The sequence below is a fragment of the Carettochelys insculpta genome, chromosome 1 (genome assembly GCF_033958435.1).
Source record: "Carettochelys insculpta isolate YL-2023 chromosome 1, ASM3395843v1, whole genome shotgun sequence".
In the NCBI taxonomy this organism is placed as follows: domain Eukaryota; kingdom Metazoa; phylum Chordata; order Testudines; family Carettochelyidae; genus Carettochelys; species Carettochelys insculpta.
This window is the reverse complement of record NC_134137.1, coordinates 85,680,824-85,703,402: the sequence shown is the minus strand read 5'-3', so window position 1 is coordinate 85,703,402 and position 22,579 is coordinate 85,680,824. Positions and strand designations below refer to the sequence as shown.

Here is a 22,579-nt window from a genome sequence, read left to right as displayed (position 1 = left end):
ATGAACAAGATCATGAGACCTCTCAAGAACTATTATTATTTCAGGCTCTCTATAAACTTGGACACATTTTATTACATTTTTACACTCTGGACCTTCTTCTTTGAAATCACAAGGAATTTCGTAAAAAGCACCGTCTTACTCGCTGGTGGAAGATTTGTGAAGATTGGCAGGAAGAAAAAAACATTCAAGACACTCCTGAGATCTTGACAAGCAAGGGGAAGGAAAAAGTGCTGCTCTTCCAACTCCTCCTTGGCAGCCTTATGTGTGGGGAAGTATTTGTAAGAACCTGAAGGCCATTATTTCCTACTGCCCAAGCCTCACTGACCCATTAGTGGGCTGAAGGGATATTCACCAAACACAAAGAAGGGTGGACAGTTTATATTGTTTCTGACAGGCATAGACTGCTGAACTCAAACATCCTTCCTGTGGGTTTATTTTTCCCCCTCTTCTGGTATTATTGATAGATTTCCCATCTCTGGTCCCTGGTTTTGCTAGGTCTTTATTAGGGGGTTAGGGAGAACTCTTCCGACATTGAAGATAGTCATATGGGTTCTTCTTTTTCTTCACAGCACACAGGACTTGGTGAGGGATGTAGGGGAAGGATTTGTGGTTCTGGTAGGCATTTGTTGTAACCATATACCAGGTGTCAAGGGCAGGTAGTTGAGACACTGGAGTTGCCCATATAGACATAGCATGGGTTCGTCCCTTATGTATTGTATGGCAAATGACTGCTTTAGTATCTAGTGTGCAGCATTCCGTGATTAAACCATCAATCCATGTACAAAGAGGGCAAGATAATCTCCTGATCCTTGAGGAGATTTTGCAGGACAGAGACCTTTACATCTCTACAGCTATGTATGGGCTTTTGTGGGCACAATGAGGTCAGTGGTCTTTTTAGAAGTAACTGCCAGATATCCTTCCCTCTAGCTTTCTGGTGTAATTATGAAAAGTCATACCCTTAGCTTTAATCAGAATCTCTGCTTTAATTCACAGAGCAATTTGGACTAATAAAAGTTTAGTTTCTGGAGCACCTGAAGGAAGCTCAAGAGGGATATGCTGTCCTCTGTACAGCCTCCCAATTCAGAGGCTGAAGTGTCAAAGTACTATAAACTTGCCATCAAATCATTAAAACAGCTTTTAAAGTGTTAAAGTGTTATGACTGACAGGCCTCAAAACTCATCACCATAGAATGTTAGCCAGAGCTATTCTAAATTAAAGGAACAATATAGTACAAGTACAAGTACAATACAATTCTGTTATCCAAATTATGTAATATAATAAGCTTAAAATCAAACTATTAATCCTTACAACTAAAGCATAATCTGCCAGGAATTGAATAAGGTGGTAATGCCACCTTTTATAACTTAAGACTAATGAAGTTCTTTTATTCTTACAGTGAGAGTCTGAAGGAAAATGTAACTTGTAAAAAAAATTCTAGGCATTACTGAATTTGAGTCTGTGGGGTTTCACTGTGGGGTTTCACTTCATTTTTCACTCTTCACATCAATATCACTTTAGCTAATAAAATGATTAAATGATGTATTGTAAAATATATAGGTACTTAGTAATCATTAAACAAATATTAAGTTAGAGAACATTTTTAAATAACAGAAAACAGAACTTTCCTTCAAGTACTTAACATATTATCTATCAGATGTCACCCAGATACAACCTAGATTTGTGTGTTCAAAGACTAATAGGCCTAAGCAATGGAAAAGTAGGGAACTTTTAAAGATGAGTAATATCTTAAAACATGATTTAAATAAATCATGATTGAAAAAGCTCACCTGCATAGGAAGTAATAAACTGCTAGCTGAAAAATTAGCTATCACAGAAAATAGCAAACTAGTTTTGCTATAGTTGGTCATCTGCTCAGAAATTAGAGTTTTGTCTAGTCTACAGTATTGTTTAGTCCATGAAGTAATCTATCCTTTTTAATCTGTTTTACAATGCACTATAAATTGTTTTGAAAAGATTTAGCATAAATATGTTTCTGTTAATTAAAAGGTCATTTTGAGAAAACAAGCAAATACATAATAAACTTTGTTTAGAAAATAACTATTCTATAAAAAGACTGCTCTGCAATATTTATAGTCTCATTATTTATGTTTCTTTTGTAGAAGTAATTTACCTCTTGTGAAATCTGTGTCACTTGTTCTTTCTGACATTCCAGATCTTTTATAAGCAATGAGTTTTGCTTTTCTAGCTGCAGTAACCTCCTTGCCAAGTGAACGCTGTAGCAAAATAAATAAATGAATGAATGAATGAATGAATAAAGTTGAAATAGAATGTTTTCCAAAACATGCAAAATGGACTGTAATACCTACACTTGAGAACTTGCTTTAATTTTTCATTAATGCTAAAATGCAAGCAGGTAAAAATGTACAGTAAAATGTTATAAACAATAAAAAATAGAAGAACAAGTTAAAAAAGCCCTGCAAATCCAAGTATACGGAACATTTTTGCACATTGCAGGTCAGATGTGGATGCATGGGGTGAAGGTCTTTAAGGAAAAGTGGGGTGCACAGTCCTGTATCACTGTTGCATGATGATATGTGGCACTATTTTGTAGAGCTCTACAAATCTACGGACAGTTTATATGGACTGCTGATGAGAGGCAGTTACAAATCTTGGTGTCTGCACAGGGATCTCCAAGTCATGCTGCAGTTTTAATTGTACTGAAGTGACATTTCCACAATACCTTAACTGTGATACTTTGTTCACTAAAACAATTTACTTTTATCATTTTACAATACTGTATTAGTTCAGTGTAATTAAGTATATCAGAAGGGAGTCACATCTCCTAAAAGAAACACACTGTACATTATTACACAAAATAATTTTAAGTGATATTATAATTAAGTATAACATTGGAATAGGCTTCAGGATGTTAAATCATGGTTATTTAAACTATGGTATAAGTGGTTCTTTGAGATGAGATGTCGTCAAGTATTGCATTTCTGATGTGTATGGCCCTTCCTGTGTGTCCCTCCTGTCTTCCCCCACAAGCCCAGCACATGAGACTGGAATCTTTTGAAAAAGCAATGTTCAGAGCTCAGGGCATAAAAGGCAAGGTAGCTACAACCACTCTGCCACAGTAAGAGCTATCTTCACTAAAACAGAATCCATACTGGTAAGGTGACTAGTAGCAGGGAAGGAGGGCAAAATGTAGAAGAAGTGTAAACAGTACCTCTCAACTGTTACTGTACACCAGGAGACGGCAATAATTTTTGCTTGAGGGGCCATGCTAAGCATTTGATCAATGGCCAAGGGCCAGATTCTTCTTATTAATTGTCTGGGATGGAGACTGGGTGTGGAAGGGAGTTGGGGAAGGAGACTGGGGTGCTGGGGAAGATGTGGGGTTTGGGAGGAAGTTTGGGAGAAGGAAGGGATTGTGAACTGTGGAGGAAATGAGGGTGTAGGGGTCCAGGAGGGAGTTCAGGTCTGGGATGGGGTTGTGACCCAAGGTGGAGGTGCAGCGGGTTCAGGGGTTGAAGTTATGACCTGGGACAGGAAAGAGATACAGAGTTTGGGAGGGTGTATAGGTTCAGGAGCAGGTGCAGAGGGTTAGGCTTGTGACCTGGGGCAGGGACACAAGAGGCGAAGAGAACAGGTGGGATCCCAGATGCAGGCTCTGGCAAGGAGGCACTTATCTAGGAGGCTAACAGCTAGCTGCCCAGCAGGTACCTCCGGCAGACTCCCTACCTGCTTCAACTTCGCATGCCCCTCGAAGCCAAATGGGAGCTTAGAGATAGTCTGGGGGTTGGGCACTGCACAAAGCCTCTCTCTTCCTGCACCTAGGCATGCGGCAGTGCTCAGAGAAGCACATGGCACCTGCAGTGGGCCACTCTTAGCGGAGTGCTGGGACAGGGCTGGCAGGGAGCCTGTCTGAGGCTGCAACTACACTACGAGACAAAATCGAATTTAAGTCAGTTAGGCCAACATTTCCAAGTGCCTGTGCTCACTGTAAATTCCATTAGCTTGATTTATGGACCACTAAAATCGATATATCGAAATCCTAAAATTGTAGTAACCTACAGGGCGTAATGTTCATTTCATATTTAAAATTCTGAATGAAGGGTAGCGAGGATTTGCCATATCTTTAACTCGAATTCATTAGCCTCCACCGATGTCCCGAATGTGACCCACAATGCACCACAGTTCTCTGCTCTGGCTTCTTACATCTCCACTGCTCTCAGTTGCAGAGGAATCAGGCAACAGGAAGATCGTTACAATTTGGCACCTGCAAGCCAGTGGCTGTAGGGTCATGAAAGGCTGAAAAATCTTCTTTTTCCTTGCTAGAAGCGCAGTTGTGGAGTATGTGTTTCTGTGTATAACCCTGCTAGCTGCCTTTTTTTCTGCACTGCCTGGCACCAGCTGCTGGCCCCCGGCACCCTATGTCAGCTAAGCTGTGGGTTGGGGTCATGCTTGTCTGGTAGCAGGAGAAACTTCTTTTCAGCCATTTACATGTTGCCCTGACCCTCACATCCCACTACCCTCCCCCTGAAGGTGCCACAGAGTCTGAAACATTCCTGCACTCAGCAGCATCATGTGGCTTGACCCCAGACCAATAAAAGGACGTACTAAGCAAGGTGCCATGCAGCTTGCATGCAGTGAGGGTCATGACTTTTGGAGGCTGGCGATAACCACAGTTCTCTTAGCCGCCCAGGGGACTTCTCCCACATCAGTAACAATTTTTGGTGACTGGCTTTAACCAGGGGTTTCTTAGACATCCAGAGGATGTCTCCCTGGGTGGCCATGATTTTTGGGGACTGGCTGTAGACAGAGGTCTTTTAGCCACCTGGGGGACGTCTCCCTCGGCAGTCACGATTTTCAGAGGCTTCCTTTAGCAGAAGTTCTTTTAGCTGCCCAAGGGACTTCTCCCTCAGTGGTCATGATTTTCGGGGCCTGGCTGTAGTTGGGGGGTCTTCTAGCCACTTGGGGAATGTCTCCCTCAGCAGTCACGGTTTTCAGGGGCTGCATGTAGCCAGGGTTCTTTTAGCCACCCCTAGCCACATGTGTTTCAATGAAGGCAATGTATCAGCTATACAATTACCACGGTTGTCAAAGTAAGCCTTGTACCAGGGAATATTCTTGTCTTTAGGGTATTCTCCGAGTGCAAACCTGGTTGTACTCTAGGGTCTCTTAGCCTGATGAATCATTTGAGTTTCAGTGTAGCAACCATGTCTACTTAGACTTAAAGGTCTTCTTCAGTGAGAGGCCTAAATCCAGATTCAAATTCCTGAAAGGGCCTCCACGGGCAGTCACGATTTTTGTGGCTGTCAAAAGCATACTGTCTTTCAGTTGCCCTGGCCCATTACTGATGATTCATTCGAGTTTCAGTGTAACAACCATGTCTGCTTAAGATTAAGGGTCTTTTTTCCCAGGTGGCCCAAATGCAGACTGAAGTTCGTGGAAGGGTCTCTGTGGGTGGTCATGATTTTCATGGCTGTCAAAAGTCAAATGTCTTTTAGCCAGCCTGGGTAATTACTGATGATTCATCTGAGTTTCAGTGTGGCACCCATAGCTACTTAGAATCCTCTTTCCCAGGAGGCCTAAATCAATATCCAAGCCCAAAATAAAGCCTAGGCATGCTGTTTCAGTGTAACATCCATCTCTATTTAAACATACTTAACATGGCAGGGGAAAAAGGGGAATGAAATGTGGGAAGATGGTATCATATATCCACATCTGCTTGTCGGGCCAGAATGCAACAGGGCCCAGGAAACTGTGGGATAGGTTCCCACAATACACTGCAGCAGCACTCAATTTAAGCTATTTGTGTGTGGCGGCAGTAAGTCAATTTTGTGGGGAGCATGTGGGAAGGTGAAGATGCTCAAAATTGTATGGATAAAACACAGAGTTAAGAAATTGATTTTAATAAAATTGATTTTATCTTGGTAGCGTAGATGCAGCCTGAGGCTCCTGCTAGACTGCAGGCTGGATCTGGCAGTTTGTATTTTGCCAGCCCCTGCTGTAGACAGCTCTTTCTTTTTCGATGATTGCCCATGTGCTTAGAGCCCTGCGTGGATACAAGATTGGTATCTGTATCTGCAAAAATGATTTGTGGCTATCTGCATCCACAGAGTCTCTATGAATAGATAGTACAAAGAATATAAAGAAGCCTCATTAAGCCTGCTAAAACAAAGCTGAGGTTTCAAGAGATAGCGTATCCATGGAATGGTAGAAAAATAAGAGTAAGACCTTTGAGAACACTAGCCATTGTTGGATGAGACAAACTGTATGTTCCTACACCTGAAGGTGGTGAACAATGGTCCCAGCAACGATACTAGTTCAGACAGTGCATCAGGACAATGCCCGCCCTCTGAAGACTTTTTTTTTTTTTAAAACATCAGTACAAACAAGTTATGTATTACATTCCAGGCACTGCTATATTACCATACTTCTCCTTGTACCTGTTAGAGTGAACAAAACATCATTAACCATTATCCTGTCATCCCATCTTCCAAAGGGTTGGTGTGCTTCTGTGCCATCACTTAAGAATGTGTTTTATGTAATTACTTGAGAATTCTGGGAGTTCTTGTATCAGCCTCTCTCTTTTTAAAGCAAATAAATCAAATGCCAAATGACTAAATGAATAAAGTGATATGTGTATAAATTTTTAATTTTTTAAGAGAAGTGTTTTCAAAAAATTGACCATCCTGCTTATTTAGAGTCTGCAAAATAGTATGAAAAGCTAATTACAAAATAAGAGTATCATTTTGTTTGCACTCTAATCATTTCTCCAATTGGAAGATATGTACCATACCAAAAATGGAAAACAAGAAAGTCCTATCTGAAGTTTTCAAAACAAACCTGAAAATACGAAGTAATACTTTCATTTCAGTCAAATTTAAACTGAGCCTTGTTGATCTATTTTTTGCTTTAGTTACACAAGCCCTCTACAACATAGCAATGCACATAAAAAAGAAATCTTTTTTTGTCCTGAAAATGTATCTTACATTCACGAAAAAATAGTTCCAATGGAATTACCCGTAGCAAAAGCAGTGTTTTCCAAATTGCGACAAATGCCTTGACAGTGGAGTGCACAGGACTAGTTAGAGTCATGTGGAAAATGAACAAATTGAAATAGAATAAAATAGAATCACCTCAAAATTTAAACACTTGTTTTATTTCAATCTTCCTTAACAGGGCCTCATCTTTTAAAAATTTATGAAGCAATAACTACGCGGCTTCAAGTTGCACGTAACTCACTTTAATGTGAGTTGAGCACAACTTGAAGCTGCTTGGCTACGCGGGCAGCTAGGCAGGCTAAGAGGCCCTTCTGCCTGCCTTCCCCCAACGTATACAGCTATCTGTTTTTCTGTTATATCCTTTGGCTTTAATCTGAGAAGCCTTTTGCTACGGTCTTTGTAAAGCTACAGCAACCACCCAATGTCTGCAAACTTATTTTCTTGCTGCTGATAACAAAGTAACTTCTTGGAGCCACTTGTCTAGTTCATATTGCTGCATAATATCCATCCACTTGTCTTTCAAGGTACTCTATTTCCTCAGAATCCTATCCTTTGGAGTGCCATAAATACATCTCATTGTGTGTGTCTGTATTCTTTTTTGTGTCCTGTGAGAGAGACGATCTGTCTACATTAGGAATTTTATACCACAGAGTATATTGTACCGCCAAAACTCTCTTGCTATCAGCCCTGATCTATGGGTGGGGTGGGGGAGGTGGTGATGCAGCTAGCCAATGCAATCTGTAGACATCTCTTCAGGAAGACCATGGCCCTGAGAAATATACAGACCATAGTGGATAGCTCTGGAGCAATATATATAATAAACATAGTGGAAGTGAAACAAGTTAAGCATAAGGATAAGCATTCTGGTTTTGCCAGCCAATCCCCCGTTGATGTTGGTGAAAACACCTTTGTGATCTACCAACGCCCGCAATACCATGGAGAAGTACCCCTTTCTGTTTACGTACTCAGACGTCAGGTGGGCTGGGGCCGTAATGGGGATGTGCGCGCCAAAAATTGCCCCACCAGTTAGGAAGCCCCTGGCCAGCAAAGCTTTTATGTACTTTTGTCCTCTTGGACATAAAGGAATGCTTGGCTTGCAGACCTGGCACGGGGAGGGGGCTCCTCGGCAAGTGAGACCCTTGGAGACTGGGGTCAAGAGTGCAAGAGGTTGGGTTGGGTGGGGGTGGGGAGGTCCATCCCCAGGAGACTGGGCTACCCCACCTCCACTCAGGTCTGCTACCAGAGGAGGTGCCCAGAGGGTTTGGAGGGAGGAGGCCAGGCAGGGGCAGGAGAGCCTGCTGGGGCCAGGCGCACCCTTTCATGCGCTCATGAGTGTGTCTGCTCTCTGTCCTGTACAGGTCAGATGGCAATCAACACCATCCTTCTCTGGAGGGTCATCCACGTTGGGAACCTGGACACGGCCATCACCAGATTCACCACCCTTGCTTTCCCCGCTGCTTCAGCACCACTGATGGCACCCACTTCTCCATCCGTGCCCCGGACCACAGCACAGTCTGCTTTACCAACCGGAAAAGCTGCCACTTGGTCATACTGCAGGCCCTGATGGACCATAGGACATGATCATGGACATCTACACGGGCCGGACAGCCTGGGCCCACAATGCATGGGTCTTCCGGAACCCCAGCCTGTGCGGGAGGATGGAGGCAGGGACCTACATCCCTCACTAGGAGCCTGCATTTGGGGATATCACCATGCCAGTGTGGGATATGGCCTACCCCCTGCAGCCCTGGCTCCTGTGGCCATACACCAGCCACCCAGACCTCATCCAGACCTTTTCAACAGCCAATTTGGCCAGGTACACTACTCTGTGGAGTGTGGTGTCAGCTGGCTGAAGGCTCAGTTCAGGTGTCTCCTCATCTGCCTGGACGATGGGATGCACAATGTCCCCCAGGTTGTGGGTGTGCTGTGACCTCCACAACATCATGGAGGGCAAGGACGACGCCTTCCTCCCAGGGTGGATGGCTGAGGCTGACCCTAGGTACAAACAGCTAGGTCGCCAAGCCCACCATAATGGGGTGCGGATCCGGGAGGCCCTCTGGGAGAGCAACGAGAAGTCCTGTGGCACCTTATAGACTAAAAGATATTTTGGAGCATAAGCTTTCATGGGCAAAGACCCGCTTCGTCAGATGCTTCATCTGTGGGCCCCAGTGACCCTCCCCAGGGCACGGCATGCAGGGTCCTCTGGGCAATAGCCCCACCCTGTCACCACCATGACCCCTGCCTCCCATCCATCCTGCCCCCCCCACAATAACAAGGGACACGGGGGTGTTGAAAAAAATAAACCATTTACTGTAATGTAGAAACTGCAAAATAAAGAGAGTGTGGTACTACTAGTTACCTTGCAGAACAAGAGGTAACTACACACTTTGGAGCGGGGTTGGGACAGGGGTTGGGGGGCCTTAGCCCTCAGAGGGGTGGCCGGCCACAAGCCATGGTGACCTCTGGATCCCCTCCCATCCCTGTTTTGGGGTTCCCATCAGGGCTGGGATGGGTCCGCAATCATGGGGAGGTACAGAAGGTTCAGGCTCAGCAGGCGAGGTGGGTACTGGGAGGTGGACTGGCACAGTGATGCCCACTGTGACCATCAACCACTGGTTGAAGCCCATCAAGAAGGCTGGGGGGGAGTTTGGGCGCGAGCATGGGCAGTGTAGATGGAGGGGTGACGGGGGCTGGGTAGGCAGCAGGGGCGCGAGACTGGGCTGACTGTTCCATCAGGATCCTGGTGATAGTCCCCAAGTGGGACATGAGCTCAGCTCAAGCCTCCCACCACGCCAGGTCCACTTCCTCCACCTGTGCCCGCCACACTGGCAGCTTGTTCTGGTGCCAGAGGGTGGCTGTGTAGGCCAAGGTGTTGTCCTGGGTGCACTGACATACCCTCTGGGTGTGGGCCTGCCTGGGCACTGGTGGTAGTGGTGCCCCAGCCCTCTTCTCCACTGTGCTTGGACTTCCTGGCTCCACGACCCACACGGGGCTTGCCAACCCCGGTGGGGTGGTGGGACTTGCCTGGCCCTTGGATGGCGCAGCTGTAAGGATGGACAGAAGAGAGAGACAGTAAGTCAGTCCCACACAACAGCCCCAAGGACCCAGACCCCCCATCCACCATGGGCAGCAGCCATCCCTCTGCCCCGTCCAATGACCCAGTGGCCCTGGGGGATCCTGGGCCCTGAGGGGTCCCCGCATGGGTGGGGCACACGCTGGGGACGCTTTGGGCATCCCCTCCCAACCCTCTTTTCATGTGTGCAGATCATGGAGCTATCTGTGGAACTGGGTGTTGACTGCGGAACTGGGTGTTGACTGTCACCTGTGGGAATGTCTGCGAGCCAGGAGCTGTGGTCGTCTGGGGTGGTCTGGGCTGGGACCAGCAGCTGTGTGGTTGGCCTGCTCCCAGCTGTGGCAGCGGCACCCCATCACCAAACATCCCGGGTGCACAATGCATGGAATACTTACTGGGGGACCTTCGAACAGGCCTGGGAATGCCCTGCTTGACATGGCCTGGCTGGAGGATGCTGAGGCCACAGAAATCACAAGGATCCCATAGCTAAACTCCAGGTCCAATGGCGGATCTGTCTGGGTGGTCTGGTTTGACAGACCCAGCTGATCCTCCCCCGCCTTGGGGGGGGTCAGACTCCAGCGCCGCAGGTGGCTCCTCCACTGCTGCATCGAGGAGGATGCTGGGGGGAGGGAGGGAGCTGTCCACGCCCCCAAGAAGACTGTGCAGCTCCTTGTAAAAGGGGCGGGTCTTGCCCTGACCTCCTGCTCATGTCCCTGGCCCTGGCCCACCCTTGCTGCAGCTCCTTGACTTTGGAGAGCACCTGCGGCAGTGTCTGGGCAGGGTGTCCTTGGGCCGCCAACCTAGTGACAAGCTGGGCATAAGCAGGGTAATTCTGTCTCTTGTTGGTGGTCACACGGAGCACATCCTCATCCTGTTAGAAACCCAGGAGGTCCCAGAGCTTGGGCTCCATCCAGGACAGGACCCAATATTTGATGGCCCAGGTGGGCTTCTGGGACCCTTTGGCCAGATCCTTGGAGAGCTCCTGAAGGTTGCAGGGCTGCTGGCTGTTGGCCATTGTTTGAATGTCCGCTGTAGAGGGTAGGTGTGAGGGCGTGGGTCTCAGCAACTCGTCTCTTTTCTGCTGCCCTGCTCTCAGCTTCCTGCCAGAGGATTTTCAGGGCTCCCTGTGCCTTTAAAAGTGGCCAGACACAGAAAGCATAGCGCTCCAATTGCAGGTGCCATGGAGGAGTGCTCTTTTGAAAAAAGGGCCCCTGAGACATCTTGGCTTTTTCAGAAAATCTTGCTAGTGTTGACATAGCCTGTATTTGCTATATTCTTATATAATCTGTGTTTTTACTCACATTCTGTGATTTTCCCCAAAAGTCCAAGTCTTCAGCTTTTAAAACAGTAACCTATTTTCCCACCGCATAGGTAAATCAGTCATGACATAACTGGATATACTTGTGTTTGTAAGACAATTTCACCTATCATCATCAATAGCAAAGATGTGAAATGACCCCCTTCATAGTCAGCTGTAAGCATCTAAGCCAAGAATGGACTGTTTTAATACTACGGTTATCAGCAGTTTTCCTTCCCTCACTCCAGCTTTAAAATAAGAAAATATATTCAAAAAAATCTTCTGTTAACACAAATATTACAGACGCGTTGATCCAAGGATATTAGAAAGACAAGGTGCTTGAGGTAATGTCTTTTCTTGGATCAACTTCTGTGGGTGAAAGAGACAAGCTCTAACAATGAGAAGTTGGTCCTATTGAAGATATGACCTCACCCTCTTCAGCTAACACAATATTAAGGTTAACTATTTAAATTCCCAAATGAAATAAAAAAATGTAGGACTGTAGCCGAAACATCAATTTACATACACTGCATATAGTCAGGTATATATTTAATAGCTAACATTCAGAAAACACTGCAGGCCTGATTCACCAATGTGTTTTTTCAGGTTTCACCCAGAGGTTACTTCATAGATTTCAGTGAAGTTAAACCCAAATAAACTGGAGAAGCACACAGGTGAATCAGGTCAAGTATGCACACAATTTAGATGAGATATTGATGCTCTGAAACCTTGGACTCTTCCTCTTTCCTTACTGCTGTGCTTCTGAGTTCACTATTTGTCTGTTACAATAAACAACAGTAGTGTTTCTTGAGTAACTGAATGTTTATTTTAACTAGCTTGATTTTATAAATATTTGAGTTGTATAACAAAGGCATGCAGATATCTATCTTTCTGAAAGACAAGGTAGAAAACATAAAGCTTTAATAACCCAGAAAAATATCCAAGCACCTATTTATTACACAAAACACAAAACCACTGTCGTAAAGAGCACTTCCACATACTGAATAGCTACGTAAACCAACAAACTATTACTTGGCACCATTCATATTGGCTGGTTTCTAAAATTTGTGATCTACTGAACTTAGTTTCCTTCAGCTTAGACATAAACCAGTGAGAGAGATGTATCACCTTTGTTTTAGCCGCCTTTTGGCTGTTGTAGGAACGTTTGCACCGTACCCATAGGAAAAGAGAATCCTTTCTGCTTCATCTTCATTTTCCACTGCAAAAAACCAAAAAGATGTATCCCATATTTTCAAAATATTGCTCCACAAAAGAACATAAAATTATATTAATATTGGAAAAAATGTTATTTTTTACTTCTACAACTGCTGTTCTTTGACATACATGTATAGATGTGTATTACACTGAAGTGTGCATATGCCCCGTGTTACAAAGATGAAGAACCCAGTGGGGCATGTTGTGCTCTCTGACCCTTGAAATAATTTTCTAGAACCATTTAAGAGCAGCACTGCCCTGCCTCTTCTGAGTTCCTTTTCACTGTAATCCTGAATGGAGATTCTGATATGGAAGGGACAGAGGATGGCATAGATGCCTGCACCTATATCTCAAAAGAACAACGGTAGCAGAACAAGTAAGTAACCATTTTTAATTCAAGTGATTACAGACACATATTCCATGCAAGTGACTCAAGCAATAAACAGGAGGAGGTCAGGCTCAGAGTACTTAAAACAGAGACTGCAGAACTGCCTTTCCAAAGTTTGCATCCGATATAGACACGACATACAAAAGGGTAGTATCTGGCAAAGGTTATTTACAAGAGACCAGATAGCGGTGCTCCAAATGTCCAATACAGACACCTCACTGAGAAGTGATCAAAGCAGTCTGCACCCTCATAGGATGAGCTGCCAGTCTGTGTGGAAGTATGGCCTGAGCTATCCTATATGCCATTGTAATGCAGGAAGTAACCTATTTGGAAATCTTCTATGCAGAAATGGCATGGTGTTCATTCAAAAAGACAAAAAGTTAAGGTGATGCATGAAAGGATTCAGTCCTTTTCAGATAGAATACCAAGGATCATCTCACATTCAATGAACGAAGGAACTGTTCCTCTGCATTTGAGTGACACTTAGGAAAAAAATACCAATAAGTCCATCTTCAATTTGAGAATAGTGTAAGGGAGGAGTGGGATCCAAGGAAAGGCATACAGGAGCACTGATCCCTAATTTATTTAAATGTCAGCCAAAAAAGCCTGGACTGAAATTCACTCAAGAGCAAAACTGACAATACTTTTTGTTGCTGTGTGTTACAAAGAGTTTGACAGTTGGAACAGCCCATTCTCTGAAGATGGACTTTAGAATACTATTCTTCACAGTCCACTTGTGATTCTGATAGAAGTTCCTGCTGAGCTTGTCTATCAACTAGTTCTGTGCACACACAAAGCATGCAGCTATAAAACAAGAGCATCTTATAATCAAAAGAGCCATAACTTTACTGCTTTCTGACAGATGGTTGGAGCAGACTTTATCCTGCATGTTTACCTAATACACTGCAGTGGTATTGTCAGTAATATGTAAAGCATTATACCCTTGAACTGAGCAAAAATCACTCAAAGCTCCATGATGTTGATCTGAAAAAAAATTCCTGTTCTGTTCACAAGCTCTGACCTTTCAATGTACTTACAGGCATCCCACCAACCCTGGTATAGAGGCATGGGTAACCACTGTCTTAGTTTGTGGAGAACAGGAAAAGTGGACGCTGTCATACATTGTTCTGATCTGCCTAGCACACTACATTAGGGGTTTGTAAAGTGTGGGGCAGGCCCCTTTGGGGGTATGTGAAATTTCATAAAGGGGGGGGCACAACAAGATCATCCATATTATTAAAATGTTGAAATATGTTACTAGTTTTATGTATGTGTATTCACTTTTATATACCAATGACTAAAGTTTTTACATTCTACTTATTTTCTTACACACGCCAAAAGTTTTTTCTTTTATTCACCTTCCTATGAACATAACCACAATTTCCAAAGGCTTGGATTACATTAGACTGGTTCAGGAGGAGCTCTGCAAATTGCAGGGGTGAAAAGTGGGGCTCTATGTAAAAAGTTTTCTCCTCCCTGCACTAGACAACCAGTGGCACATGGACAAACCCAGCCAATTAGTAAGGACTCAGGAGACAGACTAATGTCAACCAAGTCCGAAGAGGATGATGGTGCAATCTCAAGTTAGACTACGTGAATGCAAGCAGCTGAAATCAAAAAAGTGATTCAAGAACAAAGAGTAAACCTGCTGCTGTTTGATAAGCCCTACAGGCCGTACCAGAGTTCATGGTACAGTGACTGAAGGATCTTTCTTCTCCACAGACGCACACAACACAGTTCAATCTTGAGCACTCCAGGAACCTCAGTACCATCCAGAAATTCCTTTAGTAGAAGAGTAAGGTTTTATCCCTAAGCCTAGCGCACTACTAATAATTATAACTGTGTACAAAACACCAACACAAAACCAGCTGCGAGAACTATCAAAGTGCAATGCAAGGTATCACATGGCATGATCTGAGTCAACCTGTGGACAGTCAAAAGAAACTGTGCGGGTCCAGGCAGTGCTACTCAAATAGTATTAAGAAGGACTACAAGGGCCAGAGGTCACATGCAGTGTTCCTATAGGTACTCCTAGGCACTGTGCTTTCGGTTCAGTGAACTGGTCACACACAGACCTGAGTGGAACATAAGTCTCCATTCACTCAAAGAACTGATTAAACCTTTTAGCAATTTTATTTATAATCTTTCCCTGTCTTTCACACATACAGAGAAGTGTGACAGACAGATAGCCGTGTTAGTCTGTATTCTATCACAACAAAAAAGCAGTCAAGCAGTACTTTAAAGACTAACAAACTAACATACAAAGAAAAAATTCAAACTGTATTTTCAGCTATTGTGAAGGAGCAGAACTAAGTTGACTTAAATGGAGTATCTAATCTACATACTAAACTTTTATGATGGTTAGTTTTTCATTTTTAAAACTGTAAATGTAGTGCTTATGAAACAAGTAGGAAATAAAAAAGATGGTGTACTTGAGGGCTGAAGTCAACACTTCAGCCACAAACTCACACTGCAAATTTCCTACACATGCTACTCGGCTAACTTGCCTTAACTTCTTCTGAAGGGTGCAGTCTCCATTCAAATATGATTATCTGACTTTCCCTTGAAACAAGTAATGCCAATTAAGATTGTGACATTTGTGTTTTTGAAGATGTAACTTTTCAAAAATTACCTATTTTGAAAATGGGTATTTTGGGATAATAAACATTTAGGATAAGAATTTAATTTCTCTTTCTCAACTTCAAAAACGAAAACAAACATGATCTAATCATTATAAACGTCAGAGAGAAGATGACTATTCAGTCCAGCTGTATCTACAGGTCAGATGTTCTGGAAGAACACTGGCTTTTGCCAGAAGACGTAGGGAATATCCACACGTGTAAGGCGCTCTTCTGGAAGGAATCCAAAAGAAAACACAACTTCTTCTGGATCCCTAAACACCACTTCGGTAAGGGGAACAATCTGTTCTTCTGGAAGATTGATCCAGAACAAAGCATGTGTGCGTGCTAGTGAACCGCTTCTTCCGGAAGAAGGGGTCCCCCATGGTGGATCCCTGCTGGAGCTGGGAGGCAATCTAGCAAGCTCCTTGGGGCTCTACGGTGCCTGCTTCCAGCAGCAGTTAAAGCTGCAAGGACCTAGAAACCCCCAGAGCAGGGAACAGGGGCTGTGAGGCTAGCAGCATGTGCTGGACTGACTGCAGCACCCAGCCTACAGTGACCCCAGACTCAAAGGCCAGCAACCAGTCCCCTGCACCCTGGGGAATCAGATGATGGCAGCCCGGAGGGGGAGTGGCCCCATAAGAAGACAGCCCCTGCCTGGACAGAGCCAGAGCTACAGGATCTCCTCGTACTCTGGTGTGAGGAAGATGACCTGAGGGACACGTCGGGACATCGGCAAAAGGCCTCCACATACACTTGACTGGCCATAGCCCCGGCCGCCTGTGATCATCCTGTGTGGACCTGTAGCCAGACATGAACCCCCACATTTGGCCTTTTCTTTCTCTCCCCCCACTGGGAGAGACAGAGAGAGAAACAAGCAGGGGAGACAGGTAGCCTTTGATGTCCTGGGAACGCAGGTGTGCTGTCTTGCCCAGCCTCTCTACTACACACAAAAACCAGACAGTGAATGGGCGAGCTAATGGCCGCCCTTCTGGCTGATCTCGGTGATTGACACGCCTGATCACTTCCCCAGGAAGAACGGGGAACCCCTGCCCATCACCTCCAAAGGTGCCCAACTGTCCATAATTCACATGTGCAAATTGAGCCTTGCACCTTCCCTGGGAAACCTGGGGTTCAAAACACATTCCTCCTGATTGGCCACTTGAGACCAGGAAGAAGCCTACGTGACAAAAGGGGTATAAAGGGGTTTGGCAGCCCACCCCACCTTTGGGTTTCAATCACCTACACCTGCTGGCCAGGTCTAGAATTAACTCCCGAGACTGGGGACGCCTGGTTCGTATTTACTTCTTCCCGAGGGATTGAGAGAAAGATTCTGGGTCACACCGGATCTAGGAGGCAGGGGTAAGAATTACACCTGTATTACACTTCTTTCCTATAGGAATTGAGGGAAAGACTCTGGTTCCACCAGGTCTAAGAGGCAGGGGTGAAAATCACACCTGCAACATGCCTTTCTTGCGTACACATTAATTGTATTAGTGTAAGCTAGCTAGTTCGTCTAAAACTTTTCTTAAGTTAAATTGTGTTGTTTCCCCTTTAAAAACCACGAGTACTAACTTGTACTTTAATCATTTGTCTTAGTTAAATTGTTTCTATCTTTGTATAAATAAAAAGTAACTGTTAAAGCCTCTCTAAGTGTAATTTTCCTCTTGCTGCTGTACCCGAACTAAACACAAACCAAAGAACCCAGCCTGCCCTGGCTGCTTAGCGTAGCTGCTGGTGTGGCATCACCCCCCTTTGCCCCACCAGACCTTTAGCTGGCACCTGGGCATCAGCTCACAGGACCACAGACCAGGTCTGGTACAAGATGAAGGAAATCTGCCAGGGATATGCATGGGCCAGGGACAGCAGCCATCGCTCCAAGGCCGTCCCAGCCAGGTGTCCCTATTATAGGGAGCTGCGGGACATCCTAGCAGGCGATGACACCTCACCACCTCATGGACATGGCTGCCATGGACACCCCTGCCGCACCAGAGGGGAGGATGGTGGCTCCTCCAAAGAGGCCAGGGAAGAGGGCAAGGCCACCAGACAGCCCCAGGGACTGTCGGACGACTACTTGCCCGAGGGGTCTCTGGTGATAGCCCTAGCCTCAGGGCCAAGCATCCAGGCCACATCCAGCTGGACATCCCTGGACCTATATGAGGTCACATCAAGTAAGCACACATGGCACAGGGCACACTCAGGCCCCCCTATCAAGCCCACACTAGAGTGCACAGCCATGCCCTGCCTTCCCATGCCCTGGGCATGGAACCCTCTGTGCCCAACTGCATCCCTCTCACCCGGTGCAGCAGCAGGTGGCAGCATCCTTAAGGTGAAAGGTTGCCCAGGCCACCGTGCCAGGGCCATGGCCAGCGGTACAAGGACTTCCTGGGTCCGGCCCAGGGGCAGAGATCCAGGGAAGACAGGGGACCACCACATGAGGCTTGGCTGGGGCCCTAATCCCGCCCTTCTCCTTGTCTTAGAGCAGCTCCATACCAGGGATGGGAAATGCACCAGAGGAGCCTGGGGCCAGCTGGAAGCATGCAGGCTGAAGGTGCTGGGCAGGGCAGGACCCACGTGCGCAACCACAGCCCAAGACGCACAGAGGGGCCACTGCCAGAGCCTGGCAGAGGAGGCAGCAGCACATGTGGCTGCCCTCCACCACCAAAATGATGTGGCAGAAAGTTGCTTGGCCCTGGTGGCAGAGGACCTCTGGTGGTGCCAGGACACATGGGGGGAGGTGGTGGGGATGCTCCACCAGGTGTGCAGGGCCTTCGTGGCACTCCTCACGACCACCCTACCTGCCTCCCCTCCTAAGGCCCTAGGCTACCCTCCTTCTCCAGGGTCTTCCCGTGGCTGCCCCTTGAGACCTAGGGCCTGGCTTCTGGCCACAGAGGGCCACATGATGGGCCCCTGCCCCAGGAACCTTCCCCCCACTTTCCCCACTGAGGTCATGCCACTGATTGCCCACCACCACCTCCCCATGCTCCTTGCCCTATCAGGGCCCCAACCGGGACCACGCACACAGGACGGGAGAGGCAGCCATGGGAATCATATACTGGTAGGAAGATGGAGGCTGTCTCTAGGCATATCAGATCTTCCAAAAGAGGATCTTTCAGAAGCCATCTCCTGCCCAGTCTTCTGGAAGACTGCGTCTACACACGAGAAGATGCTCTTCTGGAACAAGGAAGGAAATGCCCCAGATGGGGTTGCAAGTCCAGGGAGCATTTCTGGGGCACCAGCCATGCAGCCTGTTAAAGCCCCACCCCCCAACAGCCCCTCCTTGCACTAGCGGGGCTGTGGGGGGGCAGTGGGAAGAGTGGGAGCAGGTGGGTGGTGGGGAGCCAGAGGGAGTCCCATGAGGGCCCCACACACCGGGTGGAGCATCCCACCACCTCCCGCCATATGTACTGGTGCCACCAAAGACCCTCCGCCCCTAGGCCAGGTGCCTCCCCACCACATCAGTTTGACGGCAGAGGGCAGCTGCATATGCCACTGCCTCCTCTGCCAGGCTCTGGCAGCAGACCCTCCACACTTGCCAGGCTGCAGCCCAGTGAAAGTGTCATGCCCCATCTGGGTGACTGCCAGCACTTCCGGCCTGGATGCTGCCAGCTGGCCCTGGGCTCCTCTGGCACCTCTCCCATCCCCAGGATGGAGCTGCTGTAAGACAAGTGGGGGAAAGAGGAGATTAGTGCCTCAGCCAAGACCCATGCGGCAGTTCCCTGTACCCTCTGGGCACCTCCCACTGGGCCAGACCCAGGATGCCCTGGTAGCGCAGGCCCATGGCCCTGACACAGTGGCCTGGGCAGCACCTCACCTCGGGGATGTTGTCACCTGTGAAGGGCCCTGCCTGGGAACGGGACACCAGGCGAGTGGGGTGCGGTTGGGCACAGAGGGCTCTGTGCCCGGGGCATTGGTAGGCTGGTTGCGGGTGTGCACCCTGGCTTCCCCCTGTGCAGCCCCGGGATGCATTCTGGTGTGGGGCATCAGAGGAGGGGGCGTGGCAGGGGGATCTACACGTGCCTCCATCAGGAGATGCCCTGTGCTGCGCACTTACCTGGTGTGACATCGTATAGGTCTAGGGATGCCCGGCTGGACGTGGCCCAGCTGCTTGGCCCCCAGGCCAAGGCTATCACCAGGGACCCCTTAGGGAAGGAGCTGTCCGAGGGTCCCTGAGGCTGGCTGGTGGTCTTGCTCTCCTCCTCAGCTGCTTTGGAGGAGCCACCGTCCTCCCCGTCTGGTGAGGCAGGGGTGTCCATGGCTGCTGTGTCCATGAGGTGCTGAGGTGTCATCACCCGCCAAGATGTCCTGCAGCTCCCTATAATAGGGGCACCTGGCTGGGCCGGCCCCAGAGTGATGGCTGCTGTCCCAAGTCCATGCATATCCATGGCATAATTCTTTTATCTTGTACCGGACCTGGTCTGCGGTCCAGGCAGGATGGCCACTGGCAGCTAGGACTGTGGCCAGTTGGGCACGGGGGGGTGGGGGTGGGGGAGGCGCGGACATTTTGCCAGTGCCCCAATGTGTCCCTCAGGACATCTTCCTCACGCTTTGTCCAAGCAGGGGCTCTCTTCTTACAGGGCTGCTCACTCTCTGGGCTGCCAACATCCGACTCCCCAGAGATGCCCTGGGGGGTGGGGGTGGGGTGGGCTGACTGCTGGCTTTCAGTTCTGGGGTGGCAGTATGCAGGGTGCTGAAGCCCAGCATGTGCTGCCAGCCTCACAGCCCCTGCTTCCTGCTCAGGGGTTTCTAGGTCCATGAAGCTTTAACTGCTGCTGGAAGCAGGCACCACAGAGCCCCCAGGGGCTTGCTAGACTGTCTCCCAGCTCTGGAGCGAGCATTCACACATGCTTCCTTCTGGGAGAAGGCTTTATTCCCCTTACAAAACCAGCATTAGGGATCCAGAAGAAGTGGTGTGTTCTTCCAGATTCCTTCCAAAAGAGTGCTTTACATGTGTGGACGCTCCTCAGATCTTCCGGAAGAAGCCAGTGTTCTTCCAGATGATTTGACACGTGTAGACGCAGACTATGAGCATTCTCTGAAACATATTTTTATTAATGCATTGTCCAACATAATTCAGAAACGTCAAAAAAAAATCAATATTTTGGGTTATTTTAAATTGTGTAGTTCATTAACTTGAACTTTTTCCTCATAAAAAAAATGAAAAAGTTAATCACTCCTCTTCAACCATCTTATTTATGACATAAAATAGCAAACAAGTAATTTTTAGCTCCAAGAGTGTTTCTTATTTGTTTGGCAGAAAACCATTGCTGCAACATGCAAGAGCATAATTATACAGTCTTAAATAGAGCTACGTGCACAGAATGTACAGGACAAAATATTGGCAAGAGCATCTCAGTTCTGAAGGCAGAAGAAAAACGATCTAATCTACTATCTTCAAGTTTTGCTATTACTAACAACTAAGAACATATAATGCTTTCTCTTAAATAAATAATAATCATATTTACTATAATGCTTTTATTAATAGCTAAATAGCAGAAACAGCCCCAATATTTCTTTGAATTTCAACTTTTACAAGAAAAATAAAGAAGACTAGAATCTATTTAAAGTTAGATGGCTCAACAATCTGAAAAAATATTTGTCAGGATTTAAAACCAAATGCAAATTGCTTTAAAAAGTTCCACTTTCCAAAATACAGTAAACCCTTGAGGTATTTGCAACCACACTGCGCATGTCTTGGGTTAACATGGCTGCCACCCCTGACTGGAGTAGGAGACTGCTCATGTCAGGGTCAGCAGTCTGACTCTTGCTGACCGTGACAGGAGCAGTTTCCTGTCAGGAGCGACAGCAGCAAGTCAGGCTGCGGTACGTGACAGAAGTGGGGAAACCACATCTACACACATAACGCACTCTTTCAAAAATAAACTGGGGAAACCGCTCCTGTCAGGGACAACAGCCTGACTCGCAGCTGCCGTCCACAACAAGAGCAGTTTTCCAGTTCCTGGAGTGACTGGGAGCTTGGAACCAGGCTGCCCCCTGGTTCCAGCCTCCCCTCAACTTGCGCAAAAATTTGAGTTACATGGGGGTTTTACAGATATGTAGAAATTAAGATCAGTTTATGATAGGGCATATTTCATGACAACCAAAATGCATGTTTTTTCTAGAGCACATGGCCCTTTCAATAACATTGCATGAAATACAAACAACACAGGCCTGAAAGAACACAAAATATTAGAGTCTGGTGCTACACTTAAAACGGGAATAACTCTGTCTACATTTGTTATGTACTAGGAGATCCCACTGCTACTACCATACATCTACTATGTAAGCTGCAAGACTTATAAAAGCCAGGTGCTCTTTCACCATGCTCTTCCATATTGTTTGTATTTGACACAATGTCATCAAACGGGGTAAATTGGGAGGGTGCCATCATTTGGAGAAACCTACAGGGCTGTGTAAATTATGTTAGGGACATTCTAGCTCCCAGAACATCACAGAATCAGGAGGCTGCAAAAATGGCTTAAATTCAGCTTAGTCCCTCCCTTGCCACTGGATTGCAAGCTCTGTGCTGCGCATCTCAGGATATGTCCACACATCGAAACAAAAATCATGGTTGGATGGTGCCAGCAAAGCTATTTCATTTCTGTGTAGACTTCTGAATTGAGGGCAGAGCCCAAGCTCTAGAACCCTTCCACTCCAGAGTCCTACAACCCCGAAAATGGGAGTCTACGCAGCAATGAAATAAATAGCCCAGCAGCCTGAGACCTATGAGCCTGAGTCAGCTATCACATCCACTTGAGGCTGTTTATTTATTGTGCAGACACACCTGTAGAGCAGCAGCATAGAATCTCACCCTATCTGTTCAGCTATCTATACAGAGGCTATGTAAACGTAGGCCCTGAAAGGCAAAGACAAGAAGTTTGAATTTGATGCGGGGAATGAGCTAAGACAATGTCCACTAAGCTAAAATACGATTGTTATACTCCTTCTCCACCCCTCATATTGTTATATTCCTCTGTTGTAATCAATTGTATGACACTTAGTAATCTTACTGGT

General features: G+C 46.6%; 1 protein-coding gene across 6 annotated transcripts in view; it reads right to left on the bottom strand.

The window, feature by feature from the left end:
* PIBF1 (progesterone immunomodulatory binding factor 1) overlaps nt 1–22,579 on the bottom strand; it is a 225,793-nt gene that overhangs the window by 90,248 nt on the left and 112,966 nt on the right. For 3 of the 6 annotated variants that reach the window (XM_074982867.1, XM_074982868.1, XM_074982869.1), the window contains 2 exons: nt 12,473–12,563; nt 2,132–2,234 (listed from right to left, as the gene is read on the bottom strand). In XM_074982867.1, coding sequence (XP_074838968.1) covers nt 2,132–2,234; nt 12,473–12,563 — 194 coding nt within the window. Of the gene's footprint in view, nt 1–2,131; nt 2,235–9,282; nt 11,593–11,696; nt 11,714–12,472; nt 12,564–22,579 lie in introns of those variants that run through there. The other 3 variants (XR_012643092.1, XM_074982870.1, XM_074982871.1) reach the window with 3 other exon arrangements.